We start from the raw sequence: 24,773 nt of genomic DNA, 5'->3' as shown, positions 1-24,773 counted from the left end.
AGACCTGAGTAGAGCGATAGAGCTACACAACTCAATCTGGGGGCGACGATTCAATATATCCCGCCAGAACTTTGTATTCAAATTGATTAATGAGTTCTTGGACTTCTACGTTTTGGTATTGGGTGGATTTAGCGAATCAATAGATTATTTACTATCCATTCTGTATGAATTCATAGATATACGCCATGGTAGTGTAATATCATGCCAAAGTACGGAAATACGTACAATGAAGCTTTTAGTATTCCTATCAGCTCTAAGAGGTGGGATATAAGAGTTCACACACAAGCACGCGACCGAAATTTTACAAGTCCACTCCAATTTCACGTAATTGCCATGGAAGGTTCAGCTGACCTTTAGCATGAAAACATCGGCTCGTTATGAGAGGTGAATATTAAGGACACTCATGCAGTTAGGCTTCAACTTGTTAAAAAACAGGATTAGCCTAGAGATCGTTCCACCCACATTCCAAAACAACGCTATGCATGAATGGGAAGAGAACAGGTGGGATTAGATGTAATCAGCATACAAGGGCACCGGCTTTGAAGTATTCAATGCCTTGCGCCTTTCGTCAAGTTGACCATACCCGCATTGCAGTGAGATTACCGTCGCCTTTGAGAGAGCCTCGCCTGGCCTTAGCCAAAAATTTCGCATTTTCAAAAATCTGGGTGAGGTGTACATATATAACACTAAGAGAAAATCTTCCAGTTTTCGAATCCTGTATCTAAATTGATGCGGTTGAACGCTTGTGACAGGATCCCCTAGTTGGGTCAAGGTGAGTGCAGGTAATGGCCAAATCCTTGAAGTATCACAAATACCTCAGGTCAGATGTTTGCATACTACCCAGTTGCACGGTCTATGGATAATATTTGAAAAAAGATGAGGGATGTAGGATTTCGGTTGAGATGTACGAAAGGCTACTCAAGCGCATTAGCGCATGCCTGGCGGCTCCAAAGTGGGCTGTGCGAGGAATACGTTCATCCGAACCACAAGCCAATGGCACTGACCCGTCTTCCCAGGCACTACCCTAAGTTGATCCCATTACAATGCCACAAGAAACCAAGCTCGAAACATGCACGCGCATGACTCAGGCTCCATATTCTCGAATCACAATGGATGCTGTACACTTACGCTGCTATGGTGTTCTTACTACCCCGCGCAGTTCGTCCTGTTCTCGCATCCGTCTACGACGACCCTTATATAAGGTTATCGGGCCATCTTCCCCTTGCGGGCTGGGGTGTTATGTCTCCTTGTAACCCCTTCTCTGTATATGAGAAGATGGAGGTCAGCTTTCCAATCGCAACATTCCATTTGGGCGCCCCCATTCAATCATGTTTTCACGCATTTTCGCGCCGTTTGCCATGATCATCTCTTCGATATATCCCCTTGTGTCATGTGGCCTGGCGACTTCATTCGATATTATGTCCAGGACCCCTGCCTCAGGTATCGATGTGGAAGCCCTAGTCCCGAAACTCTCACCCAGGGCCGGAATTTATCTCCCCGACACCGACGATTTCATCAGCTACACAACGCGTTGGTCCAACCTCGAAGCTCCGACGCCCAGCGTTGTGATTGCTCCTGGGACGGAAAATGATGTTCAGCACATTGTGGATTACCCAGGGACTGGTGTCGAGTTCAGCAACTAATCGAGTGGCATGCGCTCTAGGTCAAATTCGCGAATCAGCATGACATTCCATTTCTTACGCACAACGGGCATCATGGCACACTTACTACTTTAGGCAAGATGGACTATGGAATCGAAATATACATGCCACAGCTAGATTCCATTGCTATCAGCAAAGATGGTAAATCTGTGACTGTTGGTGGCGGTATCAACTCTAAAAAATTAATTGATACGCTTTGGACGGCTGGAAAGCAGACTGGTAGGATTTGCCCATCCAATGCGTTGAAAGTGTTCATAGACTGAGTCAAACTAGTCACTGGATGCTGTGAATGTGTTAGCTTTTTGGGACCTGCGTTGGGTGGTGGACATGGCTGGCTGCAAGGTCGTCACGGGCTCATTACTGATCAATTCGAGTCCATGAACATTGTCCTCGCCAATGGCGACTTCAAAAGTATCGACAGCCGATCGGATCTGTGGTGGGGCATGCAAGGGGCGGGCCAGAACTTCGGAATCGTCACATCCGTCACTACCAAGATTTACGATATCGAGCATTCGAACTGGGCGATTGAGACAATCATTTTCAGTGGAGATAAGGTTGAAGAGGTCTACGGAGCTGCCAATAAACACATACTGAGAGGTGGGAATCAATCAGTTGAAATCCAGAATTGGTCATACTGGCAGAACGACGCTACACTTGATTCGGAAAGGGTAAAATGAACCAATGACGAACCAAACATACTTGCGTACATGCTGATATCAATATAGCCAGTCATAATCATGTACATCATTCAGGAAGGTGTTACTTTTGTCGAATCCAAGTACACTGCTCCCTTTCACGATATCGGTCCTCTCACCATCACTCCCCAGTCTGGCTCTTACCTTGACCTGGCCAAATGGACCAGCATTGCCCTTGATTCTCCCCCTTATCAAGACTTTGGTTTCAACAACCCGAGATTCCCCATCTATACCTCCACCTACAACATCACCGCCCAACGCAAGGCATATGACCTTTACGTGTCCGCCATCTCTGGTGCTGATAATCCATACTACAACTCGATATTCATGTTTGAAGACTATCCTAGCGACAGTGTCCGTCATCGCGATAATAGTGCTAGTGCTTTCGGGTTCCGAAATGACTACCTGCTCTCTGCTCCTCTTATCATTTACAACTTTACCGGCCAGGCCCAAGATGATACTGTTAAGCAACTTGGTACTCAACTTCGAAATATTATCTGGGAGGGTACTGGCAGGAAAGAACTCCATACGTATGTCAACTATGCGTATGGAGACGAGGGATCACCAAGTTGGTATGGTCACGAGGAGTGGAGGTAGGAGAAGCTAAAGGCGCTTAAAAGAAAGTATGGCCCTAAGGGTAAATTTAGCTTCTATGCGCCAGTAGCATGAAGCAAGTGTGGACTGTAAACATAAGGGGGTGGGCTGGACCAGAGTTTTATTCACGATGACAGATGACCAATAAACATTAAGGGAGATACGTCCCACATGCTAGAATTCTCAACGCCCCTGAACAAGCTTTCGCGCAAGGGGTATCGATCGTTGATGTGGCAAAATTATCAGGGACCAACCGCTTGCATATGGGACCAATCATTGGGACTGCATTACATGATGTGGTTGAGAATCAAATGGCCTAGACTTAGAAATCCCGACAGCATCTAGCATAGGACACAATTTGCATTGGAGATTGATACAGAAAATGGTGTTTCGAACAAATCGCAAACGGTTTTAACAGTAAAGCTAGGTGCGAACGACAGGTATATGGCCTGGCTCATAGACCTTTTCAGTATCAGTCACTATACTAAGCTCAGTAATTATAAACAGGCATCGATGGAGGGAAACCTGTAAGCCTCTCGCCATCGATAGACCTAAACTTCTTCTCCTTATACCACTCATGGGCTGTGTGAGAAAGCTCCTCGACTTCGCTGAAATCGAACGCTGGCTTCGGGAGGAGGTCGTAAATGCCTCTCGACAGGTCGGTACCGATATTATATTGCTGCGCCAGGTACTTCTTCTTCAAGATTGTTAGCGAAAACGCGATGTGCGGAATCTGTCAGGGAGAATTTACCTGAATCTCGGGGTATCGGACAAACTTAAGCATGTTTGCGGTGTTCTTGATGGTGTTTTGCTTCTCCTGTACGCTCATTACGCGTGACCAAAGCTCCTTAGCCTGGTCGTACTCGTTCTTCTTGCCCTCATGCCAATAATGACTCTTTCGGCTCATGATGTTGTCATTGACCTGGTATGGTGCTTCAGCGACATCGGGCCGGAACTTGTGCGCGAAGCTGTTTGGGGCATACGGCTTGTTCCCAGCATGATTGGCATCGACACGCATCTGGCCATCAAAATTGAGGGATGCGAAAGACTTGGCCATGAATGGGCAGTTGACGGGAATCTGGTGCAAGTTCACACCAATACGGTGGTACTGCGCATCGCGGTAGAAGAACATGCGGAACTGAAGAAGTGGATCAGGCGAGTCTTCAACACCGGGCACCATGCTACCCGGGGAGAAGGCCGCCTGCTCGACGTCACGATGGAAATTTTCAGGGTTCTTGTTCAAAACCAGGCGTCCAAACTCTTGCATAGGAAATTGCTTACGCGGCCAGACCTTGGTGACGTCAAAAGGATCGAAGCCAAGCTTATCGGGATCGGCTTCCTCTGGGCTCATGACCTGTACGTGTGCTTTCCAGACTACCTCCTCGCCATTCTCAATAGTCTCATATAGATCACGCTTGGAATAGTCAGGGTCCTCGCCACACATTTGTGTCGCTTGTTCCTGGGTGAATTGCTTTTGACCGTGCTCAGCAACAAAGTGGTACTTGATGTACACGAATTGACCGTCCTTGTTCACCCACTTGAACGTGTGGCATCCATACCCGTGGTTGAAACGCCAACCCTGGGGCGTGCCATGGTCACTGAAGAACATTAGGCCAGCGTGGTTACCCTCGGGGGTGTTGGCAAGCAAGTCGAAAATAGCATCGTAATCGAAAAGGAAGTTCTTGGGGTTACGCCATTGCGATCGGATGACATCTGGGCCCTGGATAGGATCACGGCAGAAGAAAACTGGGAAGTTCAACCCAACGATGTCGTAGTTGCCTTCTCCAGTATAGAACTTGATGGCAAATCCACGAGGGTTACGAGCTTCGTCGGGATACTCGCGTCCAGGAGTAACGGTACTGAATCGTATGAATATGGGCGTCTTCTCACCTACAGTCTTCAAAAAGTCGGCCTTGGTGAGGTGGGTGACATCTTTGGTGGTCTCGAAATAACCAAAAGCACCTGAACCACAGGGGTGCACCATGCGCTCGAGATTTTTTGAGCGGTTAAATGTCTGCTGCTTCTGGAAGAGGAAAACATCGCTAGCGACTGGGATTCCGCCGATGGTCTTGCTATGTTCTGCGTCGGGCCATGGAATGCCTTCATTGTTGGTGAAATATGGGCCGTCATCTTCACGCTTTCCACCCTGAGTAACCCCAGCAACCTTGGCGATGATGTCTGCTGGGCCCTCATTTGAGCTCTGCATATGGAAAGCCCGGGGGGCACGACTTTCGCCAGAAGCAGCTCCCTTAATGGCCATTGCGGTGGCTTCAAGAGGGTGCTTGAGAGGGTCAGTTTGGTTCGAGTTGGCGTTGGTGCTAGTCATGGTGGGCAGCTTGGACGTCAAAGATGCAGCAATCTCCATAGTTTACCGTGGGTGAGAGGTCAAACTTAAGGACGTAGGGGCGGAGTAGGAGGTGAGCGTGTCAAGATGACGGTGCTGTGAATAATGGCATTGTGCTGGAATAGGATGTTTGACGTATGCTAGCTGCAAGCCAGTTATATTACAACGAGAACGTGACGAGACATTTTGTCATGACATTGTGATGCCGAGGTGTCGTGTTGATATGCGTTGAGTATGATGGCGATGTTACGTCAGGCCAATCACAGTCCAAGTCTCCACCGTCTCCGAGGGGCCTCTTTATCCAACCAGCAGATGCCAGTTGTAATCAATTTTTTCGGTTTCCAATGCTATCTAATCAATAGGCATATGTACAAATAAAGGCCCGATAGTATTGTATAAGACAGTTCTGAAAGATTGTGGTTTGCATGGTTGGCTACGTAACCATTGCGTTGCGTTGACAATACATACACAACACCGACAGCAGGATCCTCGACGTTACCAGGTCATCTGACAATCGAAAAACCGGGTAGCCCTTTGTTTCCCGAGAATACATTGTATCCATAAGATATGAATATGATGCCCGTGGAATAGCCGCGACCCTGTTGACATTGAAGTTGTCTTGGGCGGAGGGTCAGCTCCGAGGCTCGGGCTAAATTAGCTTCCTAGGGCCTCGAGTACTACCTTTTTTATCATAAATAGGGTCGATATTATTCAAATGTTATGGAACAGTACAGAAGATCTCTTCGCAATGTCAGACAGTCAAATCGTTCCGCCATCTCACCGCCTGACAACCACGGAATGGCAATGAGATGCATGTCCTTTGGCGGTCGCCAGCATTCATTTAGCGTTGTCTTCAATTACGCTATTCACAATCAATGACATTGCGTAAACTCCCAAAATCCGTCTGACATGCGCAGATGGCGAGGTCAAGAGCTTAGGAGGGACAACAGATCGAGGGGAAAAGGATGGAGAAGATGGCATTTTTGCAGTCTACTGTGTAGGGGATGAACAAGTACTGGAGCTGAGAGATGTTCAAAAAGTGCCACTAAAGCTATGAAGCAATTTGTCGAGTCAATGTTGTGAGCGTTCACTCGGCAAAGTTGTATTACACTTGAGCACTCGGTTGCACGTGACCCAGCATAAGCAGTTGCAATATTGTGATTAACTTGAGCATATTGGCCGGCAGTGTACTCTCTCTATTGTTTTCAGAGAAGTGTTCGGCATTACCACTTTGATCTATATCGTTGTAAGTAACGACCCCAAAATCCATCGTACTCTACATTTGTGGTCAGTCCTGTTTCCCAGACGACCAGTCTACACACCCATTCTATGGTCCACGCTCCAGGCTATGCTGGCGTTCAACGACTTGTCCGTGTCGAGCATCGTTGGCACCGTCCTGCTCTTTCCACTTATCGCGCCTTTGCACTATGTATCATTGACGCATCAAGTAGGGATCATTGTTCAGCGCTTGTCTTTGCCGTGCGCATACTTTCTTTACAATCTTATCAATGCGAACTGCATGCGCTACTACGTATGTACGGTTCAGCTGGCGACAACAGAACACACCTCCACGAGTCTTTCAGCTCGTATATTTGAAAACTCTTTTGCCCTTGCACATGGATAAATTCCACACAGTGTCTGAACTAGGTATGGACCCGCACGCACCCCAAAATTGCTGCAGGTAATCTCCCGAAGCCAAACTGTTGTTTGGGTAGCGTCGCCGTGCAACCGCCCTACAGGAAAGGAGACCGCCAAATGCCACGTCAATTCCCTACACCCTGCAGCGAAAGCTGCCACGGTATCTTCCGTATCACTATGTCCAACGCATTTGATTCTCGCTCTATCCCTCATGCCAGCAGACAGAACTTGGCCTATTGAACAGCGACACCAACAGCGCACTCGACTTATCTTTCTGTGTCGGATGATCGGCAATCCTTCCAGCCAAGCTTGCAAGGCGACACAGCGCCAAAAAAGAAAGCGAGAAAAGCCTCCGTTCAGGCGTCGGCCCGAGTGACCCAATAAGGCGCTAGCAAAATGCCATGTGACTAATCAAAATCCTGCTTATCATTCCTCTCTCCGCGGCAGGCTGTGGCTTTCTCAGCCCAAAGCAGAAAGTCGTCCTAGTGAATGAGCTGATTATGTCAGGGTTCGCATGTTTTCTCATGCACCTCCAGGGATATTCACAAAATGCCCATATGCACAAGATGCCAAAGCAGCCCCTCACCGCGATTCCCCGGCGTTCTAGATTAATGTTTACTGGAGAGGGTCACCTCGAAAACTCCGTCAAGCGACCCACCATGGTCAGGGTACACCAGCCTTCGTCCAAATTATTGGAAATGTTGCATATACCCATGTCGCTGACATCTCCAGCCGCAAAGTGGCTGTCAATATAGGAACGAGAGGGTGTTGAAATGCTGCTTACACCAAAAATATCATTCGAATTGCTCATGCTTCATTCAGTTTTGCGCATCGACATACATATGGTTGAACAAGATCTTACACTTCAAGCAAGTGTTCCTGCGAAATTAAAGCCCTGGGATGTACTCAAGTCAAATGTAGGGCTTTAGCGTGCCTCCGCAACATACTAAGGCGAGGCCTGCCACACCTGCAGCGACAAAAGGGCTTAGCGCGCCCCTAAGGCAGACCGATTGCTGCACAGAGACCGCTGACGAAGCGACCTACATATACATGGTCTGGGTATTGCCCGACATCTTAGGCTGATTTTGCAGCAGCGCCGACCTAGGTGAGCGTCTGTAGTACGCTCAAATGACATGGACTTCTTCATCTCAAGACTATTCCAATTGACACAAGCCATTCTCCTGTGTCTTGTCTTGGATAGTGTTTACATCTCACCTACCGTACACGCACAAAACTTTCGTCTGGATCCACTAAAGAACTTTTGCTCGAGATGGTGTGAGTGATGCTATTCGTAATGATCCACCCATCACTCTTCTAGGGGACTGATGATTGACTCGGGCGATGATTGCTGATACGGACCACGAACAGGGGCACAATCGGTTGTGAAGAACGACGTCCTGTACATCGATAGTGGAGTACAAAAATGGAATGGCACGGATGTCACCAGCCCGATCCTAGGCATAAACAGCTACATGATCACCATTCCTCTTAACTCCACGTGGGACTGGAAGTTGAACATTACCATCGATGCTCAAGCTAAGAATGTAAAGAATCCGACTACTGGTACGCCACCGCCCAGCCTCATTCGTGGTCATATGTTCCATGGCCCTGTTGATCAACCCAATGTGTACGTGTACGGCGGTACAACCTTCATGGGCAACCAGTCCTTTGAGGCATTTACGCGGCCAGAACCATCAGCATTCTACCCTCTGTGGTCATATACGTATGGAGCTGGCAACCCCTGGGACCAATACTCAAGGGACACCGAGTGGACGCCTAACCATGGCGCAGCCGCTGAGGCGATAGATCAAGGTTTGGCCTTCTACTTGAACGGCCAGATTGATTGGGGTACCGCAGCAAAGACAGTTGACAGTTTCCCGAAAACCGAAGACATCTATGTGCCTATGGAGGGTATGGTTATTCTCGACCTCAAGTCGCAGAGTGGGAAGAACATATCGACGTCCGGATTGAGGGGCGGCGCTCCTAGGGTGGGAGGTACGATGGAATACTTTGCTTCAATTGGTGGCATGGGAGCGCTTGTAGCACTTGGTGGTCAGATACAACCTAACCTTGCTAGCCCTTTTGCCAACGTCAGCACAGGCTCATTGGTGAGTAAAACAGTCAGCTTATGAATCTTCACCTTACACTCCGGCAGATTGACTTTGAGACGGTCGACGTGTTCGATATCGACTCTTACCTCCAAAAACCAGACAGCAACGGGACTTGGTATTCGCAAAATACCACTGGAAATGTACCAGAACCACGCATAGACTTCTGTACAGTGTCCATTTCATCACCCGATAACTCTAGTCATCATATCTATCTATACGGTGGCAGAAATCCAATCACGAATACGGCCTATGACGACGTTGTAATTTTGACTTTGCCATCATTCACCTGGACAAATGTTTGGCCTCTAGGTGAGTCACCACGATGGGGTCACGAATGCCATGTTGTCGGAAAACGTCAGATGATTACGGTAGGCGGCAATACTCCAACCTTAACCTGTGACTGGGAAACGAAAGGGGTTGCAGTATGGGACATGACAGCTTTAACATGGGGGAGTGTCTTCTCAGTCGACCGACCGGAATTCCAGGTGCCCAACAAACTGCTGAATGCGACTGGTGGAGACGCAAATGGCAACGGTACGAAAAAGGAGCCCGCCATGGGCTGGACAGAACAAGGTCTGAAGACTGTCTTCGAAACACCAAGTAAAACCACGCCATCTCCAGGCACTGCTTCAGGTGATACTGCACCAGGAAATACTCCAAGTCCACCTACTCCTAAGAAGAAGAGCACAACAGGGGCTATTGCCGGCGGTGCCGGTGGTGGTGTTGCAGGACTCATCATCATCGCCATCGCAGCATTCTTTCTCCGTCGTCGATACCGTAAACGCCACAGCCCCCACGAACTGCCTGACACCAGCGGCCCATCCGGTCAAGCTTCATCTCTTCCAAAAAAGTACGAGCTTCATGCTGTAAATGAGAACAGTCCTGCGGAGCTCTATGGCGATGAGATAAAAGAACTGGAAACTCCCAGGCAAGCGATCGAAGCAGATCCCATGTCATCACCGAGGAGAGCGGAATTACCCGGCACGAACACGGCACCTGGAGCCTTACATGGGGTCCCCATCGTGCGAACACCAGGGGACGACCTGCCGGAACGGCCAGAATATGTGGCTGGTTTGAGGAGACCGAGTCGGGAAAGGAAGAGAAGGGTATCGGTGGCATCCAATGAGAGAAGAGAAGATCAGGCCGATCAGGTTGATACGAGTAACGAAAGAGAAGATAATACTGTAGACCAGAAGAGTCGGGATATCAGAGTAGAAGATAATGATGGGGAAGAAAAGAGCGGGGGATAATGAAACCACAAAGTAACAGCATTACTTGAAGTCGCCGTGGATTTGAGTCGTGACGAGGAATTGACAAGATATGAGGTAACCGATGAAATGGCGGAAGAAGATACCCATCTTGTGGATGCAAGTTTATGAGTCGGGTTTGCTTCTCCAACTATACACAGTCGAATGCCGAGAGGCTACTACCGCGACGAATGAAACTAGAAGGATACCTATACCAAACAGAGCATGTGGGATCGGGTACCCTTCCTATCGGATCAAGCTCTGCACTCGCTGTCTTTATGTGTAAACGAATCGACATCTCGAGTCAAACACCAACTTCCAAAGTGTTGGCCGCATTTGCCTTCGTGTATTCGTCAATGAGCGACCGAGAGTAATATCTGCGCATTGAAAAAACACCTCTGAAAGCACATCGCCATCTCGAGAAACCCGTGCTTTCTTGCCAAAATCAGAGAATCGCATTTGTGTTTTGTGCATCAATCAGGGCGCGCTTGAAGCTGATTACTACTACTTGTGGCGGCCCTCTTGCAACCTACAACACGCAACAACGCGCAGCCACCACACCCAACCAGACACCGTATCGCGTCGCTCTACCGTTCGCAACCAATCTTCGAGTCTCTTTTTCTAAATACTGCGTAGAGGGACAGCAACGTTACAGTACATGGCAACGGCTTTGTCGGAAACGTTAGCTCGGAGAAGGCGTGCAAAAGAGTTGACATGCGCAAACGGCAGAGGTCCTGTTCGTGATCATTGTCGTTTCCACCGTCACACTGCGCATCACAGTCATTCTCGTTAGCCTCCTGCCAACGCACCATGACTGAGCGATGGTCGCTCAGGCATGTTGCTATGATTACAACTTGATCCCAGAAAGTACAATGATAACTGTCTCTCTCATCACCTCCCAGTGGGAGTTCTATTGCGTGCTCTAAATAAAAGTGAAGTTTCTGCTTTCCAGTGATTGATCAAGACTGAACTCATTACGGACAAACGGATGGAACTGACTCATGGCACGATGAATGGGTTTATCGAACGCATTATGTCGAACAAAGTTTGTTGTTTCGTAATACTGCATCCTGTTATGGTGTTACAACAATCTCGGGGGGGGGGGGGATCAAGGTGAAGCAGCAGGATCAGTTGTCAGCGCGGTCCGTATGGCACGTACAAAATGCATTTCAAGGATAAGTATGCTTGAAATTGAGAGAAACCCAAACCCACACGACAGGCGCAGTCATGGAACAAACAAGGCCCGAACATATTCTTTTGTACCATGCATTCAGGTCACTGTGCTCTTCTTCCCATCCTTATTTGTTTCACGGCCACTGCGCAATGTCTCATTCTAGCGAATTGTCCGGTAAGTTTTTCACATGTTGCTGTTTGAAGCCACTGCAGAAAGGTCCTGATTCGAATTACCCGTGATTGTGCTCTGTCCTTAGTTTCTCAACCGGTTTCGCGTTGCTGAACGATAAAAATAGCCAAGTTGACATAAGTAAGTACACCTATCAGATGCAAGCCGGCTGGTTGCAAGCAATGCCCTCGGTCTCGCTCACGTGCTTATCTGAAATGTTCTTTCCGACAGGCTCGCTTGCACGTAATTAAGCTTTCGGATAGTATATTGGCGCCGATCACTAGCGCTCACGTAGGGGTGCCGACCATGCAAAACTAGATCCCCCGCGCGTCGAGGACGGAAAAGAACGAGATCTGCACAGAAATCAAGAAAAAGTGACGACTACAGTAGGCACTGATCAGCTGTCTCTTCAGATACCCCATATGGCTCTTTATCACAAGACCTCCAAGCAGGCTGGGCGTTGTGGGCTTTCTCTTTCTTTGCGGAATCGAAACATGACAAAGCACCGAGACTTATGTCACCGAATTCGCCGGCACTTCTTCCTAGTCCTGGTAGTAGCGTTCCAGGTCATTCTCCCGTGAAAGGGGCTGCAACCCAGCCCTTAATATTGCGAGCAAAGGCTGACATGTGAGGGAATAAACATACGCTTGTGTTTATATTTGCTGCGCGATATGTAACCGAGAGGAAGGACAATTCTAGTGTGTTGATGATGATTTTCAGAATCATAAGTACGCTGTTTACGTACGTACTATTCCGCATGTACCGGATTGAACCTAGGAAACAGATACACATCTTCCATACGCATCTTTACTGTATGAAATCTGTTTTTTACGATACCAAGTTTCCATTATGCGCGTCCATCTACCGACAGGTATCGGTGATGTTACTGCCGTGGCGTGATAGGAGAGGACACGGAACGCGAAACGTTGATAGATAATAATCAGCCGGTAACCCATACACAACTGCCTGCCATAGGTCTATCAAGCAGCGTGTATGGGTAGACCCAGTCCGAAAAACGTGCACTGGAGCATAGTGTGATGCCTAACTCTGTTCGTCCCGTCTGACGCACGGAGATTACCTTGCGTTACGAACCGGGCCGATAGCCTCTTATCCAGTCGAACGCGGGGTACCCCAGGGGGGCAATAGTATAACTGGAGCCCTGTAGAACCGTGGTCGCCACTCCTTAAGGCTTGTTGCGCCTACTTGTTCTCTGTCGAGTCAGAGATCATGGGTTCATCATCAGAAAGCGAAACCAAAATGGTCCCCATGACCGTGGATGATGGACGCGACGGACGCTTCCACGTCGAAGTTGGCACTATGGAACGCCCTCGTTCTAAGATGGCGACATTTTATCGCAGCGTCTTGTTCCAGATGATTTTGTTCGGAATGTAAGTGCCAAATCACCACCACACAAAAATGACTAGCTGAGTCGTGGTCAAGGCTGTCCCTGGTTGGACCAGCAATGTCGGATGCTATCACAAATCTGGGCGGCGGTGGATTGTCGACTCCTTGGCTTGCGAATCTCGGTCAATCGTTGAGTTACACGATGAGCTTCTTCAGCACAATTCTTGGAGGTCCCATTATCAACAAGATTGGTGTCAAGTGGGCGTCTTTGATCGCAGCCGTAGCCATGCCGCTCCATGGATCTGCCTACTACGTGAATGCTAGATACAAGAACAATGCGTATCTGCTTTCAGCCAGCGTATGTTCAAACTCTGAGTGCGTAGAAGCTCTGCTTACGCGAACAGTTAATCAAAGGGTTTGCGTCTGGTTTCCTCTACGTTGCTGAAACGACAGCTATGTTGTCCTACCCACATCCAGAAGAACGAGGGTTTTACTTGGGTACGAATGACCTACTGGGCATATGAGTTTGACGCTGATAGAGCATAGGTATCTGGTCCGCAATGCGAAATAGTGGCAGCGTGATTGGAGGGGCCATCAACTTCTCAAACAATCATAAAGACTCCGATGCAGGAGGAGTTGCATGGTCTACATACTTGATCTTTGTTGGTTTGGGTATGTCAAAGTCTCTGGTGTGATTGCAGAGGTACTGATTATGATTAGAATGCACTGGCCTTGTATGGGCTCTTCTGCTCTCACGGACCACGAAGGTCCGTCGCAGAGACAACAGCAAAGTGAACATTGCTCCAGCGGAGTCCTGGATGAAGGAGCTCAGGGCTCTAGCCACCTATCTGCAGCAAGGAACTGTAAGTGAAATCTGGTTCTCTCAGACATCGCAAGTTAATTTCCGCATCAGACATGGCTTATTTTTGTTCCCGCCTTTTACTCTTTCTTCTATGGAGGTACCATGGGCACCTATCTGTCGCTTCACTTTTCCGTGCGTGCGCGTGCTCTGTCTTCCTTCCTAGTCCGTAAGTACCTCTCCATCATTGATCTTTCGTTTTCATACCAACAATTGCAGCCACCCTCACTATTCCAACTGTCATATTATTCGGAAAGCTTCTAGATACCACTCGTTGGACACAGCGGACCCGAGCATGGACTGCAATGGCAGTATGGGGAATACTACAGGCCGCTTGCTTCATCTGGGTTGCGGTAGAATACCATACTCTACCCAAAAAGACTGCTCTTGACTACAGACTGTAAGCCACAAGACCTCTGTTTATTGGAATTAACACTAATTGCAACAGGCAACCCGCCGGATGGATCAGAGCCTATTTCCCTTATATCATGCTCTTCATCAGCGGATACTGGACTCAGCTTACCCTTTACTGGATCCTCAGTACCCTTTCCGATGAAGTCGCCGTGGCTTCACGAGCAGGAGGTGTATTCCGTGCTTTTGAAGTTGCGGGTCAAGCAGTGTCGTACGGATTGAGTTCAGCAAAGAAGATCGACCACGCCATACCGCTCTATGTCAACATCGCCATTCTAGTCTTTACGATCCCGAGTATGTCCATGTTGATCAGGAAGATGCCAAAGAGGCCGGTCAGAGAAGCTATCATAGAAGATGACGGGAAGGATGACGATCTTGTGTTTGATGGCTGGGCGAAACCGAATTGAAGAAGGGTGCATGTCGACGGGTCATGTACATAGCATGAAACGTAGTTCATAGCCGAGTGGTATTAGAATGTTTATATTTGATTGGTGCATAACGATTGTTTTTCGACGGGAATGGCCCCATGTATAGGCACCAAGCAGCGATGCAGCTACTACTACAAGTGCTACCCACTTAACAGTTTCCAAGGCAATCGCATTACTCACAGATATTTTCCATTATTTTTGTTTTTGGTGAGGGTAGAGGCAAATACTCAAAGTTTGTTCATTGCACTGTCAGGTTGCCCAGAAGCAGCAAATGCCATGCTGGCGAGAGTGGTAGTGAAGGAGAGGAGAAAGTGCTTTCTATCTTTGGGATTCGAAATCGAAATTCTCATTGCAAACGATCATATGGCAGGATGCCAGACGAATTGTGGTCAAGTATTGACTGGCATTGAATACATCTACTACATATAGTCAAACAGCCACAATCCCAAGCAACACTTCTCTCCAAGCTTTTGGCTGTGAACCTCGCACAGTCGCTACTTACGAACAATACATGCTGTGCAAACTCTGCAATCTATGGATGAGTAATCTTTGATCCCCATTCCAAATGCTATCGTCATCACTCTGTTGATCACTAGCATCGCAGAAGCCAAGTTGTAAAGGTTGTCAATGTCCGACCCGCACCGGCAATCGCCTGATAACCTCTAAGAACGCCCCAACGTCGCTGGCCAAACGCCGGGCCGGTCCCGCAAAAAAAAAGCCATCGAATCACATCACGCAGCCCGCCCGGTTAAAGGTCAACATGGTACATCGCCTGCTACGATATCTGCGCAGCCAGCCAAGGTACCAGACGTTACCATAATTTAACAAACCCCTTCTCCCCCTAAAGCCCATCATGTCATCATCTTCTCAGCGCATTCCCAATAGCCAATTTCCCGTGCCCAATTCCCTGCCATCTTATTGGCGGAAACAGCCTGCTGCAATCGATAATCATCGCAGTACCACCGACCTCGTTAGTGCGGCAGACATTGTAGTCATTGGCGCTGGTTACTCTGGCGCATCCATTGTACATCACCTGGCGGAAGAAAGTTTGCGCGCTGGCAAGGCTACTCCTTCCATAGTAATTCTCGAGGCGCGCGAGGCTTGTTCAGGGGCTACGGGGCGAAATGGTATGTACCATGTATATTGAACGATGTTGAGAAATATAAAAGGCCTTATGGGAGGTTGCTGATAAACGTTGCACGTCCAGGTGGCCATCTGAAACCAGATCCTCTGTTGCGACCAGCCGGGCTGTTAGATAGTCATGGCGCAGCCGTCGCAGAGCATGTGGCATCATTTGAGCAACGTCAGGTCGCCGCCATCAAGGAACTCGTCGAGCGTGAGCGAATTGACTGCGACTTTGAAGAGACGACTGTCATGGATATTTGCAAGTATGCCCAAGGACGGGATAAGATGAAGGCTAGTATCGACAAGGTTACTAAAGCGGGTATTTCCACTGCGAAGATGATAAGATTTTATACGGGCAGGGAGGCCGAAGAGGTTCGTGCTTTTTTTTTTTGAGACATGATGCCGGAGGTATAAGCAAGACGTTTTCGGTGCTGACCGCCTAAATAGGTCTCTGGTGTGCGAGGAGCACTGTCATGTCATACATACAGCGGTGCACGTCTCGCACCCTACCGTTTGGTGACGCATCTTCTGCAGAAAGCCGTAAATCAAGGGGTCAACCTGCAAACTTTCACGCCCGTCGAGAGTGTCCGGGCTATCGAGAATGACGCGCAAGGCTTCAAATGGGCCGTTGATACTTGCCGCGGAACAGTCAAGACGAAAACAGTGATCTTTGCTACAAATGGATACACATCTGCCCTGGTGCCCGAGATGAAAGGCAAGATTGTACCGGTGAGGGGCATGGTAGCACACATTACAGCACCAAATGCGCCGCAGCTGAAGCACAGCTATATGATGCGGTTATCAGATTTCGAGTACGATTACATGATTCCGCGACCAGACGACAGTGTCGTAGTGGGTGGTGGACGGCGGGATTTTTACAAGAACTTGGATGATTGGTTTGATGTGGTTGATGATAGCAAGTTGATTGATGCTGGAAAAGAGTACTACGATGGGTACATGCAGCGGCATTTTCCTGCATGGGAGAACAGCGGTGCTTGCACGCAATATTTGTGGACTGGGAGTAAGTAATATTGCGCGCGCAGTGACTATGAAAATTTTTGATTAACTTGTTCATTACAACAGTCATGGGCTATTCCAACGACGAGTTTCCGTATGTCGGCCCAGCCTGCGGACGACCGGGTCAGTACGTTTGCGCTGGTTTCACGGGTCATGGCATGCCTCAGATTTTCCTATCAGCGAAAGCAGTAGCGGTGATGGCTCTCACGGGAGATACGGAGAATGTTGATTTGCCTTTGCCATATCGCATTACTCCAGAGAGATGGTCTGAGCAAAACGAGCATGCGGCTCGTGAGACGTGGGAACGAGTTCAAAAAAATCAGCCTGTGCTGGCAGCAAAACTGTAGACGGACAGCAGGTTTATATACTCTCGATGAAAACAAATACATTTGCTTAACATGCCAGTATGGTCGTTACTTGCGTAAGAGAATTCATATTCGTTCATTATTGCAGCCTAAAGGCTATGCCGTGGCACCCCATTTAGCAAATTCTCAAACAATTCACTTTCCACGTTGCCGCTGTTGTTGACACCCGAGGCAAAGAAAGCAATGTTCCCATCCATATTGAAGAGGTCAAGATTAAAGGGATATTCATCGACAGGGCGACTTTCTTGAACGCACTCTGTTGGTGTTTCCATGTCATGGGGAGCAGGTTGTGGGCAAAGCGGAACGGCCTGGGTCCTCATACCTGACCCATCACTGGCCATTGGTATCGACGAACTAGCACGGGAACGGATAGCGCCAGCTGTTTTGGTATACCAATCCCGTAAACCCTCATAACCACCCTGGACTGTCTCTTCCCCAGTGTCAGATACACTCTGGTCGCAGTCTACGTCAAAAGCTTGAAGCCGATTCAGCGCGGCTTCCAGGGTCTCGAGAAGCAATACCTCTGAACGCGCGGAGTCACCCACTGAAGCCATTTCCCGTATCGCGTTGAGGCCCTTTTGTAGGTTGTCTGAGAATTCATTGGTGCGACGGCAAATACTATACGCGATTAGGACCAGGAGTGATGCACGACAGGCACTGTATTCGGCATAGGACGCTTTTGAGAGACCCATACTACCCCTCTGCATGCCATGACAGATGTCGATGACTTCGTTTGCAGCTGCGATACAATCTTCGATCAGGAAGTTCCAGCGCATATGTGGGGGAGTGGGCGTAGTTTCAGGTTTTCCTTCCGGATGCTCTGCGGTATTGTCGTCTTTTGGGTCTCCTTTTCGCACCTGGCGATGGGCCAAAATGAAAGGTCGTCCAATAAACATGTGTAGCAGACAACACTCCAAGTGAGCGTGAAGTCGTGCGCGGGACTCTATGTGCTCCATATGGTCTCCCATTAAAGGTGATGATATATCACGGTAGCGAAACGCCCATGGCCGCGGCAATTTAGTCTTCATTTGCTTGAGGCGGTCCATGATTAGCCAAGCTTCTTGTCTCGGACATGTTCGAAGTTGGGAGCTGGTAGTACCGTCAGCCATTGGCATTTTTTCTACGACAACTTTATCGTAGGATGAGCTTACATTTGGTACAAAAACGCCTCTGCCTGGCAGGTCAGGTCAATGGATTCGAGCAATCCAGTTGCATCAAAAGTATCGCCATCAATGCTGTTTGGGGTGGAACTGCTTGGAAGATCGCAGTCAATGTCGGAGCGTGAGATGGATGCGGGGCGTCCATGATATATCCCAATTTTCCTACACGTGCACGACCGTAAGCAGAAGTATTGCAATCGTGCTCCAAACACACAGACCTTTCCATGCAATACACCGTCCACCAAATGCGCCTTCTAATCTCCTTTGATCTTGCATCGAAAGCACCCCGCGAGATTCTTCGATGCATACCATTCTGGATGGCCACTTTGACGGCTAGGTTCAGATAAATGTAGCCCAGTCCAGATGCATCGATCGGCAAAGAGTAGAAACCGAGCAAAAGAAACGCCTGCACGCTCAGGAGAGAACCAGCATGTATGAGTTCAGAAATGGACTTGGCTACTTGGCGATAAAAGGTAGAGCCGACATCCAGCTCCCAGTTAGCAGGGGTATCGGAACCGGCTGAAGATCTGCGTCCACGTCTGCCATTTGGATTTGATGTTTCAAGGTGTACATATTGCGTGCTTACTGCAAGTACCATCAAAGCTACGCAAGCAGCAGGGACATGCTTAGAACCTAAGCGTGCCGAGTTTGTCTGAAGATCCTCTAGAGTTTCTTTGACCCAATGCTTGTCGACATAGTAGTAAAAGCTCGTAGCATGTCTGAAGAACACGTTGACCAAAAATGTAGCGACCGGGCGAGGGGGGATGAGGGCAACAATGTCTGAAATAGATGTCGAACCAGGATCAGGCTCGGGAACGCGGAAGAAATCTGGCACGCGCTTGACATCCTCCAAAGTCTGAAAAGGCCATGAGCAAGTGCTTTCACGATGTGAGGTTGGAAAGATGAGTGAAGATGTGCACTCACACCTACCTGGACACTGGATTTGGCGATTAGTTCATCAATGTTTCGTTTGATGTGCATGGAAAAGTTCCAATGCGAGAATTCACCAGAGTAATCTGCCACCAGGTACAGGCTTTGGATCAGTGTGGTGCATCTTGGGTGGAGCTTGGTAGCAACATACGAGCTGTAGTATCATCAACATATTCAACAGTGCACTTCTCGTCTTCAATGCCTGGACTATCGGAAGCTGACGGGTGTGCAGTAGTTTCTACGGGCAGGCTAGATGTGCCGTGTCGGTCGGACCCAGGGGACCAAGTGGGGAGTGACTCGCACGTGCGCCGTAAAGTGTCGATGTCCAAAGGTAGTTGTGGAAGATGGTGATGGAGAATGGCCTCCATGTACTTCACACGCTCCTTGAGGTCCTTGGACGAGGCCATAGGCTCTTGTGCGCGTTTGGCAGTTGGTGCAGAGACATTGTGGAATTCACATGTCCGTCGTAAATGGCGACAACGTTTACATGGCATGCCACCCTCACATTTTTCTTTCAAGCGACGACATTCGTCACAACTAGTTAGGGCAAGTCAGCGCGGGACCTGGGCGCTGCTGGGAGCACAGGGCAATAGGCGGGTGTAGTCTCACGCTCGCACCGCCCGTTGTCGTTCTCCGGCCGCCAATTGACGCTTCTTGGTGGGCCTTGGGTTCTCGAGCTCCATAGTGGATCGGGAGCGTTGTAAGGTGGGTAATGGAAGTTGGATCGTCGTGCAACCGGCACGGTCAGTGAATATAGCCGGCACGGTTGGATTGACGTGGTTGGCCGTTCTAACCGGCCCGGTTGTACACTACTGCGCACGTGACTTGCTCAAGTGCCGATGGTGTATAGCAGTGCTGCATGTACATGGACGTGGTATTGATAGGTAACACGCGATCAGTGTGAGGGGCTGTGACGACCTGACTGGACGATCGGGAGGGTTATCCTTCTCCTGGTTATCAGTACGTCCATGCCTGGGTGGGTACCAGTGGCGGGTAGCCGCGTATCCTCTACTCTTATCAATGCTAAGAACTAATCACCTCTGTCTTGGTCTTGCTTACTAGACCCGCGACCCCACACTTTTCCACGATGGACCCTGGTAGCAATGCCTTTCACCACGCGTCCCATGTCGATGCTTGCGCCCTTTGAAATCAATCGTCATGGGATTGTCTATGCCTTAACATCAAGTGGCCAGTTGGTGTCGTTGTTTCCCTTGTTACTACCTTGAGCTTTGCGATTGGCGTGCCTATGCGCAAACAGGCTGCCGGCCCATGGCCATCCAGCCGTCTTGACTCAGAGACGGCACGGAATGCCCTGGTACATGTTCAACTAGTGCAGCCAGCTGGCGTTTTCCACGGCGTCTGGAAAATTCTGGAGACGGGAATTCAGCTCACGAAAAAGCTTAGCGTGGTTACGTGCAAGCATGACCTTGTATGGAAAAGGGCCTTTACAGGGAGCGCCGCTATTGGAGGCTCGATCACAAGACATTGCAGGTCTTTCATGAAGAAGGTAATCATGTCTTGCAGCTAGAGACTGCAATGGAACTTTTGCCCGACTCCATGGGACACCAAGAAGTAGCAGGGGGTGATTGAGAAACCCAAAGCCTAGGGTGGTATCGTCAGGACTTGTGTCCAGTAAATTAACAGCCATGGTTGGAATATATTCGATCGGGACTTCTTCGCGCAGCTGTCCATATATGAACCGTTAACAATATTCAAATAGGAAACTCCAAGTGTTCTCACATGTTGATTCGAGACAGCATGTGACTGGATTATGATGAAGATGTTGGCAAAGGCGTTGCGATGAAGGAAGATCTGATAACGAAGACGAGTGCCTTGACACTAGTAGCGCCTAGGCGGGCGCAATACCCCATACGGTTACTACTGTTTTAGGCAAGCTCCGATGTTAGGAGCTTGTAGTAATACAGGGACAGTATGAATCCATGACTGATCTCAAACCTTGAGTTGAGTGAGATGTTTTGTTTATATTACCTGAGTACCTAGATGGTTTATGGTTGACTGGGCGTGAGAGAGCACTGACAACGTCCTCACCGCCTTGTAGCAGGGAAATCTTGTAGTCGTTGAGCGATGAAGTCAAGTCGTCAAGAAGCGTGTGCCTGTTTGGTATACAGCAAGCACTAATACCATCTATGTTTATTTTTCTTTTTACGTTGGAGATTATTCATGCCGACTTCTCCACAATCGCCCTAGCCAAGCCCACCATACTATCCTCCACAACCTCAATCTTGGCCTCTGTAAAAACATCCAAACAAGCATCCTTCTCATAAACAGTCGTAAATGCGCCTCGAAACCCCACTTTGGTCGCCGCAGTGACATCCCACATGTGACCGGCCGCAAACCACTTGACATCGTTTTCGCCCAGCCGATCCCACATGACGCGGTACGCCGCAAGCGAGGGTTTCGCTACGCCGACGGAATCGCAGCTAACCAGATTCTCAAGCGGCATGTGTAAGTTTGCGCGCTCAAAGTATCCGCTTACGCGCTTGACGTCGCCAGTAGTAAGTGCCCAGATGGTAAACCCATTGTCCCGTAGTATCTGGAACATTTCGTGGCAACCCGGTCGCATCTTGAGCGCCGAGTACCCTTCAACGCATCTATCTCTTTCCTCATCCGTGAAGATGGACTTCGGGTCCTGGACACCGCAGAGACTGAGGGTGCGGTAGAAGAAGCCGGATAGCAAGTCTTTGTAGGGCTTGTAGCCGCCGTGGATGGAGAAGAAGGTGAATTCAATTTCTGCAGATGTTTGCCAGCTGAAGCCAAAGTGCTGGGCGGTTATGGTATGTTGGCGGAGTTTGGCGCCGATTGTGGAGTCGATTGCTTCATAGAAGGCGTCGAAGGAGACGCAGGTGCCTACAACGTCGAAGACTACGTGCTTTTTTGACGAAGACATGATTTTCTCTTTTTTGGTTCCTCCTTTTTTCGTGGTTTGTTTGGTTGTCTCTTGCAAGGCGGGGTCGATGACGAGTTGGTAAGGGAGGGATAGCAATTGAGGGGTCAAAATGTGGGACTTGAAAGCTAGACTCGAGATGAATACGAATTTAATGTTGTTATATGAACATGAATCCACGCGTTTCTGTTACGATCTGTGACCGGGTGGCCGGCATCAGAGTACTCAGAGGTGCACGAGCTTTGGTGACGAGACCCCGCCGCTTATCAGATGCCGGGCCGGTAATCGGACCATCATCTCCCCATGGTGAACCGGTGCAATCACCGACCGGTACAAGAGTACTCCCATGGACATCTCTTTTGAAGTCTTGAAATAAATGAGGCTAGCACCACGTGCATATTCCCTGCCTGCAAGCCAAGTCTACAACCTCTCGTCTGAACAATTGAAGTGCCAGCAGTACTACTACTAGTACGTAACAATGGTCCTGCCCAAGCCCAACCCCACAAAAGCATACTGGATCGAAGCCGCCGAGTCGCCCTTGCGTGACTATCAATCCAGCGAGACGCTCCCAGAAGAAACAGACGTCGCGATAATTGGCAGTGGCTACGCCGGAGTCTCAACCGCCTATTGGCTCCACAAAGTATGTCACGCATCCACACCCACAGGTGGTTCCCCAATCGCCTGCAATTCCAAGCCCCTTGTCCTGACATGCGGGCCACCGTGTTTTTTTAGTACACAGAGCATGCATCCAAGCAGCCGCGAGTGACGATCCTAGAAGCACGCGATGTATGTGGCGCTGCTACTGGACGAAATGGTAAGTCGGTTGCGCACGTGATATCGAAGTCACCCACTACTAGTACTAGTACTACGACTACACATGAATACTAATGGTAAATGAAAACAATCAGGAGGACAACTGCGACCACATCTTTACTCTCGATACCCCATATGGCGCGACCGCTTCGGCGCAGCAGGCGCCATGCACCTAATTCGCCACGAGCACGCGCATCTCGCTGCGTTCAAGGAACTCTGCGACGCAGAAGGCATTACAGAGGAAGTATGCTTGAAACTCGGCGAGACCTTTGATGCAGCCATGACAGACGAAGCGTGGGCACGCCTCAGCCATGCACTAGATGAAATGCGCAAAGACTACGGCGACGAAAACGAAATCGTAAAGATATGCCGCAAGATAGAAGACCAGGCCGAAGTAGAAGATGTGACGCAGATGAAGGGAGCATTGAAAGCGATTGTGCATCCCACAGGACAAATGTATTCCTTATTCTCTCCCCTCCCCTTCACTCATCCCATGCTTGGAGATGTACACAAAAAAAAACAGGAAAGGCTAACCCAGCGTATAAAGATGGCCCTACAAATTCATCCACGCCCTCGTCCGCATCCTCCTCGCAACCCCCAACCTCACCCTCTACTCCCACACCCCCGTCACCAGCGTCTCAGAGCGCGACCCCACGGGCTACATAACCGTCACCACGCCCCGGGGCACCCTGCGCGCAAAGACAGTCGTCCATGCCACGTGCCGCTGGGCCTCGCACCTACTCCCAGAGTTCGAGCGACTCATCTTACCGCAGCTAGGCGCCATTGCAGCCATCAAGGCGCCGCCGGGGCTTTTGAAAAGGACAGGGGCGCAGCAGTGGGATGGAATGATAAATGTAACGTCTTCCCTTTTCTTTTTTTCTTCCCTTTCCCTTCCTTTACTGACTTGACTCTCCCTTGTTTTTTTTCTTGTCTTCCCTTTCTCTTGACTCTCTCACTTGTTTTTTTCTTAGTGTGTAAGAGAGAGATATGTTGGCTTACTGACGAGAAAAAAAAATCCTAGAACTACCACGTTCAATTGCCCCCACCGTATAATGTTATTATCATAGGAGGCGCACGCCAATTACTCACTCATTACCCTGAAATCAGTATCTTGAACGATGAAGACGATAAGCAGGCGCCGGGTGTGGCTGATTTCTACAAGACGTGGCCGGCGGCGGATATAGTGGATTGGCCGGGACCGAAAATTGCAGAGTTGGGGTTTGATGTTGAGAAAGGGGGGAGTTGGACTGGGGGTAAGTTTTTTTTTAATGGGACTATGAGACATATCAGGAAACTAATAAAATGTCCTATAGCCCACGAAACAAGCGCAGATGGTTTCCCATTCGTTGGCGCCCTGCCATCTCGCAGCAATCAGTTCATCAATGCTGGGTACACAGGACATGGTATGTCTCTATTTCTTCTACAATACTTGACAAGAATGCATTCGTCTAACTCGCAGTTCAAAGGAATGCCTCGTATCCTCCTGTCTTCAGCATCCCTCGCGCCGCTTGTGCTCGACGCTCTGGGGCTGCAGTACAGCCCACCGCAGCTCGCGGCTTCGTATCCTGCGTTGCCCCAGCCATTTCATGCTACCGAGCACCGTATTGCCAAGCTTCAGGATACCGATCCCGAAAAGGTGCTTGCCGACTATAGGGTCCAGTGTGAAGCTAGTGCGCGAAAGCCTTTTTGTAATATAGACAGGGTAAAGGGGATCCAGTCTAGCCCTCATCTTTAGAATGGCTAGCAGGGGGATGTAGTATCAATCGCGATGGTACATCGACCCG

The 24,773-nt window shown here is 49.2% G+C and overlaps 8 protein-coding genes across 8 annotated transcripts; 5 read left to right on the top strand and 3 right to left on the bottom strand.

The window, feature by feature from the left end:
• Positions 1-1,358: 1,358 nt before the first annotated feature.
• On the top strand, positions 1,359-2,953 carry PSV08DRAFT_371019 (uncharacterized protein; the record flags this gene model as incomplete). The annotated part of the gene is made up of 4 exons (XM_014217334.1): positions 1,359-1,604; positions 1,664-1,880; positions 1,935-2,329; positions 2,387-2,953. The coding sequence occupies 4 exons, from the start codon at positions 1,359-1,361 to the stop codon at positions 2,951-2,953; spliced, it is 1,425 nt and encodes a 474-aa protein (XP_014072809.1).
• A 733-nt stretch (positions 2,954-3,686) lies between these two features.
• PSV08DRAFT_296827 (catalase-like domain-containing protein) lies at positions 3,687-5,156 on the bottom strand (the record flags this gene model as incomplete). Its single annotated transcript, XM_014217342.2, has 1 exon — positions 3,687-5,156. The coding sequence occupies one exon, from the start codon at positions 5,154-5,156 to the stop codon at positions 3,687-3,689; it is 1,470 nt and encodes a 489-aa protein (XP_014072817.2).
• A 2,909-nt stretch (positions 5,157-8,065) lies between these two features.
• Positions 8,066-10,519, top strand: PSV08DRAFT_222964 (uncharacterized protein; the record flags this gene model as incomplete). The annotated part of the gene is made up of 3 exons (XM_014217339.1): positions 8,066-8,207; positions 8,301-9,040; positions 9,088-10,519. 3 exons carry the CDS (start codon positions 8,066-8,068, stop codon positions 10,291-10,293), a joined length of 2,088 nt encoding a protein of 695 aa, XP_014072814.1. The 3' UTR covers positions 10,294-10,519.
• A 2,298-nt stretch (positions 10,520-12,817) lies between these two features.
• On the top strand, positions 12,818-14,653 carry PSV08DRAFT_362112 (major facilitator superfamily domain-containing protein; the record flags this gene model as incomplete). The annotated part of the gene is made up of 8 exons (XM_014217343.2): positions 12,818-13,020; positions 13,073-13,334; positions 13,381-13,474; positions 13,523-13,648; positions 13,697-13,839; positions 13,890-14,004; positions 14,055-14,235; positions 14,284-14,653. The coding sequence occupies exons 1-8, from the start codon at positions 12,860-12,862 to the stop codon at positions 14,651-14,653; spliced, it is 1,452 nt and encodes a 483-aa protein (XP_014072818.2). The 5' UTR covers positions 12,818-12,859.
• An 830-nt stretch (positions 14,654-15,483) lies between these two features.
• PSV08DRAFT_390155 (FAD dependent oxidoreductase) lies at positions 15,484-17,163 on the top strand (the record flags this gene model as incomplete). Its single annotated transcript, XM_014217344.2, has 4 exons — positions 15,484-15,801; positions 15,882-16,171; positions 16,247-16,820; positions 16,883-17,163. Exons 1-4 carry the CDS (start codon positions 15,528-15,530, stop codon positions 17,161-17,163), a joined length of 1,419 nt encoding a protein of 472 aa, XP_014072819.1. The 5' UTR covers positions 15,484-15,527.
• A 13-nt stretch (positions 17,164-17,176) lies between these two features.
• PSV08DRAFT_409654 (fungal-specific transcription factor domain-containing protein) lies at positions 17,177-19,954 on the bottom strand (the record flags this gene model as incomplete). The annotated part of the gene is made up of 6 exons (XM_014217337.2): positions 17,177-18,270; positions 18,333-18,503; positions 18,560-19,197; positions 19,272-19,357; positions 19,423-19,808; positions 19,881-19,954. The coding sequence occupies 6 exons, from the start codon at positions 19,952-19,954 to the stop codon at positions 17,271-17,273; spliced, it is 2,355 nt and encodes a 784-aa protein (XP_014072812.1). The 3' UTR covers positions 17,177-17,270.
• Positions 19,955-21,372: 1,418 nt separating this feature from the next.
• PSV08DRAFT_202228 (Haloacid dehalogenase-like hydrolase-domain-containing protein) lies at positions 21,373-22,530 on the bottom strand (the record flags this gene model as incomplete). The annotated part of the gene is made up of 2 exons (XM_014217338.1): positions 21,373-22,362; positions 22,468-22,530. The coding sequence occupies 2 exons, from the start codon at positions 22,528-22,530 to the stop codon at positions 21,451-21,453; spliced, it is 975 nt and encodes a 324-aa protein (XP_014072813.1). The 3' UTR covers positions 21,373-21,450.
• Positions 22,531-22,654: 124 nt separating this feature from the next.
• On the top strand, positions 22,655-24,724 carry PSV08DRAFT_179336 (FAD dependent oxidoreductase-domain-containing protein; the record flags this gene model as incomplete). Its single annotated transcript, XM_014217345.2, has 6 exons — positions 22,655-22,816; positions 22,909-22,990; positions 23,085-23,445; positions 23,537-23,843; positions 24,011-24,242; positions 24,303-24,724. The coding sequence occupies 6 exons, from the start codon at positions 22,655-22,657 to the stop codon at positions 24,722-24,724; spliced, it is 1,566 nt and encodes a 521-aa protein (XP_014072820.1).
• Between the last annotated feature and the right edge of the window lie 49 nt (positions 24,725-24,773).

The sequence above is a fragment of the Bipolaris maydis genome (assembly GCF_028858645.1).
Source record: "Bipolaris maydis strain C4 unplaced genomic scaffold PSV08scaffold_6, whole genome shotgun sequence".
NCBI lineage: Eukaryota > Fungi > Ascomycota > Dothideomycetes > Pleosporales > Pleosporaceae > Bipolaris > Bipolaris maydis.
The sequence above is the reverse complement of the archived record's forward strand: the minus strand, read 5'-3'. Positions and strand labels throughout refer to the sequence as shown.